Raw genomic sequence first — 12,318 nt, forward strand, 5'->3', positions numbered from 1 at the left:
AAAAGAGACATTTTATTGGATAACAATTTTAGAAAGTGATATGATTTTGTAGAGGTTTGAAAAATCCGCACAAAAACCAAAAATATAGTCGCAAATTGTAGTGATAGTGAAATTAACGGAAATCTGCATATCGCACACAAATTGGTCTCTAGTAACCAAAAATCTATGCAGCAAGTTCACCGTCATCGACGATCAAATCGACCATCAACCAGTTAAATGAGTCAGGTCCTCAACCTGAATATCAACATTTTTATATTCAATTAGCTACAAATAAATAGAACATATTATTTTGCTTTTGTCCTTATTTGAACGCAGATCAATTGTATGAAGTGCTAAAGCGGTCCATTTTTAGTATAGCACAAGCTATAAAGCTTTGCCATTTTAGCTATTTAAGAAAATATAGACATATTTTTTAACGGAATTGTCAAAAGATTGAAGTTGATAGTTTGTATACCCTACACCTCATAGTGGTAAGGGTACTATGGCTTTGTGCATTTGTTTGTATCATAAAAAAGGAGGCGAGAAAGACCCATGTGCCGAATGGAGGATCTTCACAGAATCACTTTCTGGATCGATTTATGCTTGTCAGTCCGTCTGTCCGTCCATGTATTTTGTGAACAACATGCAGGTCGCTTTCATTATCGGATTGAGATGAAATTTTCCAAACAATAAATGTTTGGCAAAAGGACGAACCCTATTTAAATTGGTGAGAATCGGTTTAAATTTATACATAGCATTTTTTCTACTGATTTCGGGTTAATTGTGCACCAAATGGCTAATATAAGTCCAAATGACCTGTACCGAATTCAAAATAGAAGCAAGTAAATTAAATTTGGTAAAAATAGGTTCAGATATAGCTATAGCTTCCATATATGTTTCATCCGATTTGGGTCTTTAAGCCCCACACATGCGTAGTATGCACTCCACAAAAATGATATTTGGAACCAGATAATTTATGGAGCTCAAAAAGACCTCTCTCAAATTTTATGCAGATCGGATCAGATAAGGATATAGCTCACACATATATTTCACCAAATAGCTAATATCAGCCCAAATGGATCGAATTTTAGCAATTCCGACTGACTAGTACTTCAAATTTGACGAAAATCGTTTCAGATATAGCTATAGCTCCCATATATATGTTTCATCCGATTTGGCATTAAAGTCCCTGACATTTGTAATATGCACTCCACAACAATAATGTTTGGCACCCAGTGCCAGATACAGCTCAGAAATATGCGTTAAAATTTTGTTAAGATCGTTTCAGATTTGGATATAGCTCCCCTATATATATTTATCCGATTTCAGGTTTTTTTGTGCAACATATGTCTAATATCAGCCCAAATGGACTGAATTTTGACACTTCCGAAGCAATTCAGTCCAGAAGCAAGTACTTTAAATTATGGTGAAAATTGGTTAAGCTATAGCTCCCATATATACGTTTCATCCGTGTGCTGTAATTTTTAAGCCACTCGTCCGACAGAAGAATATTTTAGAAAAAAAGCTATTCGTGATAGAATTCTAGCGTGCTAAAGAGGTCAGCTGAAAATGTGCACCTGGCCACCGGAACTCAAGCGCTGGCCATGGTGATGGTGTGGGCCACCATAGCACCAGATGGTCGCTCTCCGCTCGTATTAATCGGCCGTGGCATCAGAATAAATGCCGAATATTATCGCGAAAATATTATGGAGGGTGTATTAAAGCCTTGGGCACGCAAACATTTTGGCCGCAGACCTTGGACATTCCAACAGGACTCAGCACCATCGCATTCAGTACGCGCCACCCAAGATTGGTTACAAAATAAGGTTCATGGACAGCGCACAATATCCACAAAAATATCCGCATACAAACTTATTCTAAAATTTGTTGCCATTTCCGATTTTTATACCCTACACCACATAGTGGTAAGGGTATTATGTCTTTGTGCATTTGTTTGTAACATGGAGAAGGAAACGAGATAGACCCATAGTTACTTTTGAGAACCTTCATAGAATCACTTTCTGAGTCGATTTATGCATGTCAGTCCGTCTGTCCGTCCGTCCGTCCGTCTGTCCATGTATTCTTGTGAACAAAATGCAGGTCGCATTTATTATCCGATTGAGATGAAATTTTCCAAACAATATTTTTTTGGCCCAAGGACGAACCCTATTGAAATTGGTGAGAATCGGATCAAATTTAGATATAGCTCCCATATATATCTTCATCCGATTTCGGGTTAAATGTGCACCAAATGTCCACTATCAGTCCAAATTACCTGAATTTTGGCACACCCAACCGAGTTCGGCCTAGAAGCAAGTATATCAAATTTGGAGAAAATCGGTTCAGATATAGCTATAGCTCCCATATATATCTTTCATCCGATTTGATCTTTAAGTCCCTCACATTCCTACTATGCACTCCACAACCGTGATATTTGGTACCAGGTATTAGATGGAGCACAGAAATAGCTGTTTTAAATTTTATCGAAATCGGTTCAGATTTGGATATAGCTCCCATATATATCTTCATCCGATTTCGGGTTAAATGTGCACCAAATGTCCACTATCAGTCCAAATTACCTGAATTTTGGCACACCCAACCGAGTTCGGCCTAGAAGCAAGTATATCAAATTTGGAGAAAATCGGTTCAGATATAGCTATAGCTCCCATATATATCTTTCATCCGATTTGATCTTTAAGTCCCTCACATTCCTACTATGCACTCCACAACCGTGATATTTGGTACCAGGTATTAGATGGAGCACAGAAATAGCTGTTTTAAATTTTATCGAAATCGGTTCAGATTTGGATATAGCTCCCATATATATCTTCATCCGATTTCGGGTTAATTGACCACCAAATGGCCAATATCAGCCCAAATGGCCCGAATTTTGGCACATGTGACCGAGATTAGCCTTAAAGCAAATACAACAAATTTGGAGAAAATCGGTTCAGAAACAGCTATAGCTCCCATATATATGTTTTATCCGATTTGGTGTTTAAGCCTCTCACATTCGTAATATGCACTCCACAAGAATGATATTTGGTACCAGATAAAAGATACAGCCCAGAAATAGCTGTTTGTAATTTTATCGAAATCGGTTCAGATTTGGATATAGCTCCCATATATATCTTCATCCGATTTCGGGTTAATTGACCACCAAATGGCCAATATCAGCCCAAATGGCCCGAATTTTGGCACATGTGACCGAGATTAGCCTTAAAGCAAATACAACAAATTTGGAGAAAATCGGTTCAGAAACAGCTATAGCTCCCATATATATGTTTTATCCGATTTGGTGTTTAAGCCTCTCACATTCGTAATATGCACTCCACAAGAATGATATTTGGTACCAGATAAAAGATACAGCCCAGAAATAGCTGTTTGTAATTTTATCGAAATCGGTTCAGATTTGGATATAGCTCCCATATATATCTTCATCCGATTTCGGGTTAATTGTGAACCAAATGGCCGATATAAGTCCAAATTGACTGAATTTTAGTACTTCGGACCAAATTCAGCCTAGAAGCAAGTATATCAAATTTAGTGAAAATCGGTTCAGATATAGATAAAGCAACCATATATATGTTTCATCCGATTTAGTGTTTTAGTCCCTTACATTCGTAATATTCACTCCACAACCGTGATATTGGGTACCAGGTATTAGATGGAGCACAGGAATAGCTGTTTTAAATTTTACAGAAATCGGTTCAGATTTGGATATAGCTCCCATATATATCTTCATCCGATTTCGGGTGATTGACCACCAAATGGCCGTAATAGCATCAATTTTGGCAAATCCGACCGAAACCAGCTTAGAAGCAAGTACACCAATTTTAGTAAAAATCGGTTCAGATATAGCTATAGCTCCCATATATATCTTTCATCCGATTTGGTCTTTAAGTCCCTCACATTCGTAATATGCACTCCACAGGAATGATATTTGGTACCAGATATCAGATAAAGCCCAAAAATAGTTGATTTTAATTTTATTAAAATCTGTTCCGATTTGGATATGCCTCCCATATATATCTTCATCCGATTTCGTGTTAATTGTGCATCGAATGGCCAATATCTTCATCCGATTTCGGGTTAATTGTGAACCAAATGGCCGATATAAGTCCAAATTGACTGAATTTTAGTACTTCGGACCAAATTCAGCCTAGAAGCAAGTATATCAAATTTAGTGAAAATCGGTTCAGATATAGATATAGCAACCATATATATCTTTCATCCGATTTAGTGTTTTAGTCCCTTACATTCGTAATATTCACTCCACGACCGTGATATTTGGTACCAAGTATTAGATGGAGCACATGAATAGCTGTTTTAAATTTTGCCTCCCATATATATCTTCATCCGATTTCGTGTTAATTGTGCATCGAATGGCCAATATCAGCCCAAATGGCATGAATTTTGGCAAATCCGACCGAAACCAGCCTATAAGCAAGTACACAAATTTTAGTAAAAATCGGTTCAGATATAGCTCTAGGATGAAACGATTTGCTCTTTAAGTCCCTTACATTCGTAATATACTCTTCACAGGAATGATATTTGGTACCAGATATCAGATAAAGCCCAAAAATAGTCGATTTTAATTTTATCAAAATCTGTTCAGATTTGGATATAGCACCCATATATATCTTCATCCGATTTCGTGTTAATTGTGCATCGAATGGCCAATATCAGCCCAAATGGCATGAATTTTGGCAAATCCGTCCGAAACCAGCTTATAAGCAAGTACACAAATTTTAGTAAAAATCGGTTCAGATATAGCTCTAGCTCCCATATATGTTTCATCCGATTTGCTCTTTAAGTCCCTTACATTCGTAATATACTCTTCACAGGAATGATATTTGGTACCAGATATCAGATAAAGCCCAAAAATAGTCGATTTTAATTTTATCAAAATCTGTTCAGATTTGGATATAGCACCCATATATATCTTCATCCGATTTCGTGTTAATTGTGCATCGAATGGCCAATATCAGCCCAAATGGCATGAATTTTGGCAAATCCGACCGAAACCAGCTTATAAGCAAGTACACAAATTTTAGTAAAAATCGGTTCAGATATAGCTCTAGCTCCCATATATATGTTTCATCCGATTTGCTCTTTAAGTCCCTTACATTCGTAATATACTCTTCACAGGAATGATATTTGGTACCAGATATCAGATAAAGCCCAAAAATAGTCGATTTTAATTTTATCAAAATCTGTTCAGATTTGGATATAGCACCCATATGTATCTTCATCCGATTTCGTGTTAATTGTGCAACAAATGGCCAATATCAGCCCAAATCACCTGAATTTTCGTACATAAGACCGAATTCAGTCTAGAAGCTAATACGTCAAATTTGGAGAAACCCGGTTCAAAGATTGCTATAGTTCGTAAAATGCACGATAGATTTTTATTTTGTACCAAATATCTCATAGAGCTCTGAAATGCCCTGTATAAACCTTTTTACGAGAGCTCTACTAAATATGCATAGTGGTGTAGGGTATCATATAGTCGGCCCCGCCCGACTTTTGAGCTTTCCTTACTGGTTTTTTTTTGCTTTCATTCAATAAAATTAAAAAAAGTAAAAATTATGCATTTGACTTTATTGCAGTTTTTATCTCACTCTGATATTTGGTAAAATTCGGTCCGGTAATGTTTCTTAATATAATCCTTATCGAAGTCATATTATCCACTTTACCAATTTGGTCGTAGGGTTACCATTACCATTTTTGTCCTAGAGGTACAAAAGCCTGAGTCAAATTTATTAAAAATTGATTCAGAGTTTGATATAGTTCCAACTGATTGGTATCTGGATATTCTGGTGGCCATTATGCGCTGGAAATGAAGCGAGGAACCTCATTTTGTAACCATTCTTGGGTAGCGTGTGCTGAGTGCGATGGTGCGGAGTCCGGTTGGAATGTCCAAGGTCTGCAGCCAAAATGTTTGTGTGCCCAAGGCTTTAATACACCCTCCAAAATATTTTCGCGATAATATTCGGCATTTATTCTGATGCCATGGTTAATTAATATGAGCGGAGATCGACCATCGGCATTTATAACGGCCCACACCATCACCATGGCCGGCGTTTGAGTACTGGTGAACAAACGAAGGTGCACATTTTCAGCTGACCTCTCTGACAAGTAAACATGATAATTTTGTTCGTTTACAAACTGCTGGACAACGAATGTTTTCTCATCGGAGAAAACCAAATTCGGGAGTTCACCACATTCGGTCAAGCGAAGCAACTCTTTTGCTCTTTTGAGTCTCTTTTCTTTCTGTTGCGGTGTAAGTTCTTCCACTTTTTGAAATTGCAATGCTCATTTTTCAATATTTGCCGAATAGAATATTGCGAAATGTTCAGTTCACGAGCCATTTTTCGTCCACTGCGACGCTGGTTTCGATCAAGTCGCTTCTTTATTTTTTGAACCATTTCTGCTGATTTTGCTGTTTTCTTTCGACCACTTCCTTGACGTTGGGCTACGATACCAGTATCACGGTAATGAGCGATGGTACGAGACACAAACGATTTATTTACATTAAAATGCTGGAGTGCTCTGACGACAGCCACTTGTGGTTTTCCAGCCAAATACAAAGAAATACCACTATCAGGCTTGAATTCCATCACGAATAACTTTTTTTCTGGAAAATTCTCACCAAAATGCTTTTGTACGCTTGTAAAAAATATAATGATCTGTCACTGGAATAATTTTAGCAGCTGGCGGACTTGTGGCTTAGAAATGACAGCATTTTGAATTTGGTTGCAGTTTTTTCAACTCACCCTGTATATTCGTCCAATACAATTGATGCCATGCTGGGTATAGACAGAGCAGTCAGTCAGTCAGTGAATTAGTCAGCCAACGCATTTAAGACTTTTCGGACGATTTCAAAACACTATACGTCGTTAGTCACTTTTACGGTCCAATTGAGTCGGATTTATGAACAGTTCATTTGTTTTACTCAAAATACGAAGCCAGTAGGAAATAAGAGGTTCAGAATATGTATAGTTCGTATGTATAACTTTTTTTTCGATGTCAGGTTTATTGTGCACCAAATCTTTAATATCTGAACAAAAGATGATGGATTTTAGCATATGATAGCTTTGTCCGAAGGAAAACTGCCAATTTTTTTAAAATACGTTTAGAAATAATTACAGAGCAGTAGTTTTTTTTTACAATTTTTTTAAAGCCCCACCATCGTTTTTCTTTAGATCAGCAGATTCAGGCATGGCTTCATTATATATTTTTTAGATAATTGGTCATTTATACTGCCTAGGGGTAATGTATCATCATATGCAGGGTTGCCCATATTCGACGGACCCATCTGGCACGGCCATAACTTCTTAACAGAGATGTCACATCGCTTAATGACATACCGCGTTTGAAGCGTCAGTCCCAGCAGATTTTTACCATGAACCAATACACGCCACGCGAGCGCTCTGAAATAGTTGAAATTTACATTCAGCAGAAGAAGTCAATTGTGAAAAAAAATGTGAGAAGTGCGCCTTCTAAGAACTTAATGGTGTTTATACGAAAAATTTTCGACTGGTAAGGCTCTTTCTAATCCGAAGAGGCCATATAAAAGTCGACCAAGGCGATCGGCCGAGAATATCGCTGCCGATTATTCGCATTGATTTGCATTTGTTCCCGTACAAAATTCAATTGACGCAAAGAATGTTGCCTGCGGACAAGCCTCGTCGATTGGAATGGGCCCAAAGGTCCGTCGAATATGGGCAACCCTGTACAACCTTGTAATGTGGCTGTATATATGTTCTATCAAATTTCATATTTTCCCATCGCTAGAGACTTATATACACATATAACTCCTTCGATATTATACACCTACACAATGCAAACAAAAAGAATGCGCCTCTACTCAATATCATTTTATTATCGGCCCAGACTCACTTCTGTCGTTGGTCATAAATATATTCATTTTAACCCAGAAGATGCCCGCTTAACAAAATCTCAAAATGCAGAATTTAATCTAATTCGAGTGGTAATTTTATTTTAATGTCATGCTGCTGCTAAAACCAAGAGTATGGTTTACTTAAATCGAAAGTGTGTCAACTAATGCGAATGCCATACAAAACGTATTACAACATGAAGATCCTTGTATTTGTTTTCATAGCCCAATAAGCCCTCATTCATTACGTTCTGACCGCACAACGACAGACAAACGAGACTGTGTATTAAGGGATTTAGAATTTATATTGAAATATCAGTGACACACACACACACACACACATACATGCATGCATGTATGGTCGGTCATCTGACCTTCCAACATGAAATCAATCACACACAGAAGCCCGAGCCCGCTTACTTGATTTGTGGTTGAGTGTATGTGTAAATATGCAGTCCATGCAAGGTAATCCATCTTTAGGTCTTGTCAAGGAAATGCTTTTGACACACTCACTACACTACACTATCAGCACTGTAAATATGTGGACATATATATATATGTTCGAGCCATGCTACTACTACCTACACTTACCTGGTGACACAAGACGTCCTTCCGTTCCAGTTATTGTGAAATTACTGAAAGCCAAACTTCCAAACGGTTCTTTGGGCTTCTTACACACATAGCCACCAACTTTTGTGCATTTTTGTGATTGCCAATACAGACCGGACGGCAGCATTGGAGTGGGTGACATTTTCCATTGCAATCCCAAACACATGGCATCCGGGGGCAGTGTATCGAACTGACCCTGGCCAGGTAACCAGCCCTGTGAAAACAGAGAGCAAAAATAGAAACAAAAATAAAACAAATTAGGTATGAGAGCAATATGTATGAATGAATCAAATGAATATTTTATAACAAAATAAATTAAATGGGGTCAAGTTTGGTAAAGCTTTAGTTTAAATGGTGATTTAAAATGCAGCGAGGAGCGGAAAACCTCAAAACATTGTGAAACAAAATCGGAAATATCCAACAGTAGAATAGAGCTAAAAATAGAAGACACTTGGTTTAGTGTTTGAAAGTTCACTTTACAAAGTAATCTGAAATGGGGCTAGGTTGGCCCTCTTCCATTTTTCTTTTTAAGTGACCGGACAAGGATTCTTTGAAATCCATATACTTTAGGAATATAGTGTATTCTCCAATATTTCTGATAACAATTCGAGGTTTATCTTAGATAACAATTTTAACCCTCAAGCGATACAAGAAAGCGGCCTGCGTCAGGCGACAGTTTATTCAACTTCCATGCATCAACTCGAACAAGGGCTGATCTAATTTTATGCAATACTGATCAAAAATTAGAATATACCTGCCCAACTAGAACACAATTTTTAAATAAAACAAAAATATTTTGTTGTTGCAAAATGGTCAGGCTTAATCACTTTCTTGTAGTTTTTATAAAAACAACAATATAGGGATTAAGCCTGACCATTTTGCAACAACAAAATACTATGGTATCCTGAACAAAGAAGCCAACACTGTTCTAAAACAAAGATATTAAAAACAAAAAGATAGAAAAAATCTAAAGGTGTTAAATCGCACTATCTAGGCGGTCAATTCTGGTCTCCAAAACGCAAAATATCCCTACCGGAAAATTACTAATACAGCAATTGAGTTTGTTCTCTGGCGGTATGACATGTGGCCCCGTCTTGTCTCCACATGCTCTTTAATTTATTTAATTCTAGGCATGAAACAAGTAAGAAAAGGTCAAAAGTAGAGCAGAGCTCCCGTATCAAAACTGTTTATATTGGGAATTTCTGTAAAGTAGATCATACCAATGTCATATGAATGTGTGTCCAAATCTGAAGCAATCTACAGAGTGAGCATTTCTGAGTGAGCTATATCTGAACCAAATATATATGTGCATATTGCGAATGTGGGACACATCAAATCGGATTAAACATTTATAAGGGAGCTATTGCTAGTACTTGTTTCTATGCTGAATTCGGCCGAACGTACGAAAATCCACTCGATTTGTGCTGATATTAACTATTTGGTGCACAATTAACCTGAAATCGTATAAAGATATGTATGGGAGCTTTAACTCAATTTGGACCGATTATCACTAATTTCAATAGGGTTCATTTCTGGGCCAAACAAATGATTTGTGGAAAATGTCATCTCAATCGGAAAATAAATGTAACCTGTACTTTGTTTCCAAAAGCACATGGACGGACCTATAAATATAAATCGGTTCGGAATGTGATTCAATGAAATTGAGAGACTCTAGGCCAAAGGCTGTAGAGCCCATAAAACATATTTTAGTATTTAGTACCGTTTAGTACGAATCTCCAAAAATTACGCCATATAGACAAACTTTCCATAAAGGCCTTCCAACTTTGGTTTCGCAAAGGAGTTAAAGTATTGTTCAAACTATTGATTTCTGGAGTGAAAGTTACCAGAAGCACTGGACCAATTTTGTCCATTTTCGCACCTGAACTAAGTCTTATAAAAATATTTCCAAGTGTCAAGTATTCATCGGGTACTCCATTCGCTCAATTTGATTTTTTTTTCGTTTTTTGCGTCAAAATTGCGAAGTTTCATTCAAGAGTTTGAACTTCTGTGGGGGAGTCTGCTTTTCCCACCTGACTTAAGTCTCATCTAAATATAACGATTTGCCTAGTTTGAATTATAACGGGTCATCTATTCCTTTTTTACCCTACACCACATGGTGGTAGGGGTGCATTTGTTTATAACATGGAGAAGAAAGCCAGATAGGCCATGTATTTTTGCGAAAAAAATGCAAGTCGCATTTATTATCAATTGGTTATAATCGGAATAGATTTAGATGTATCTCCCACATATCTTCTACCGATTTTGGGTTAATTGTTCACCAAATGACCAATATGAGTCCAATTTTGGCACATCCAACCGAATTCAGCAAGTACGTCAAATTTGGTGCAAATCGGTTCAAAAATAGCTAGCTATAGTTCCTATATGTATGAATAATATAGTCGGCCCGCCCGACTTTTGATCTTACTTTACTCGTTTTTTATCTATTTTTTCTTCGGACTTTTCCCGAGTTAAGGCCAAATTCTGTAATTTTGAGTTCTTATTGTTGGCAAAGCTGTTTGCAAACTTTTATCAATATAGGTTCCACCTTTGGTATGTGGACATATATGTACAATGTTCCGAAACCGGAGCTAGAACCCATTACGAACTACAAATGCCAATTTTATCGAATATCGGGAGATACCATTATGTACAATTTTTCGCCACCGGAACTGGAACCCATTATGAACTACAAATACCATTTTTTAGACAATTCGGTGGAAAAATCTGGCAAAAATCATCCAAATATCAAATATCAGGAGATACCGTCATATGGGGGCTATACCAAAACGTGGACCGAAATGCCAATGCCAATCATCCTAGACACAATACAAATTCTTATGTCAAATTTTGAAGCTCTACGTCAAATAATGTGGGCTGTATCGTGATTTCGACAGACTGGCGGGCAGACATCGTTAAATAAACTTATAATGGTACGACCATTAGGGATGTTACAAACCGATTGACAAAGTTAATATACCCTCCTTTTCAAGGTGGAGGGTATAAAAACAAATTTTACTATTCAATACATTTTAGTACGAATTTCCAAAAATCCCGGCTTATTGACAAACTACCCATAAAGAGCTACCTGGCCGTTGATGATACTTTGAGTTAGCTTTGAGTTCATATTTTATTCTGTTTCAAATGATACATGAATGTTGAAAGCATGAAAGTCTATGACGATTTAGCGATGTCTGTCCGTCTGTCTGTCTGTGGAAATCACCCTAGCTTCCGAACGAAGTGAAGTAGAGTGATACAATTTTACTCAAATGTGTATTTGGTCTGCAGAACTTTTGGTATTGAAAATGGGCTGTATAGGTTCGCGTTTAGGTATAGCCCCCATATAACAGTACCTTCCTATTTTCTGTAATTTGATGATTTTAGCGACATTGTTTCCAATTTCGTATTCGAAGTTTGTAATAGATACTAGAGCCCATGCCTACAAATTGCCTTTGCAGGACCAGGTCTTCATATAGCATTCCTATGTTGGTACCTGCCTATATTCGGAATTTTGATGATTTCAGCCACATTATTCACCGGAATGGCTTAAAATTGCGTATTTGCACTTAGTACTGGGTACTACTGGTATTGTATATGCAAGTCCAGGTCTTCGTATAGCCCCCATATAACGGTGTCTCCCTGTATTTAGTATTTTGCTGATTTCAGCGACATTATTCAGCGGAATTTTTTCAAGTTTCGTATTTGAATACTATAATGCCTATGACAAAAATTGCGTATGCCCATTCACATTTTCATATGGACCCCAATATAACGGTAACTCCCTGCATGTTGTATTCTACATATAATATTCTAATATATATTTTTTTTAA

The 12,318-nt window shown here is 37.2% G+C and overlaps 1 protein-coding gene across 1 annotated transcript in view; it reads right to left on the minus strand.

Annotated features, from left to right (window-relative positions):
• LOC101890888 (uncharacterized) overlaps window positions 1-12,318 on the minus strand; it is a 518,720-nt gene that overhangs the window by 77,857 nt on the left and 428,545 nt on the right. The window contains exon 17 of the mRNA XM_059119171.1: window positions 8,474-8,705. Coding sequence (XP_058975154.1) covers window positions 8,474-8,705 — 232 coding nt within the window. The remainder of the gene's footprint in view (window positions 1-8,473; window positions 8,706-12,318) is intronic.

This window comes from Musca domestica, unplaced genomic scaffold (assembly GCF_030504385.1).
Source record: "Musca domestica strain aabys unplaced genomic scaffold, Musca_domestica.polishedcontigs.V.1.1 14, whole genome shotgun sequence".
Lineage (NCBI taxonomy): Eukaryota > Metazoa > Arthropoda > Insecta > Diptera > Muscidae > Musca > Musca domestica.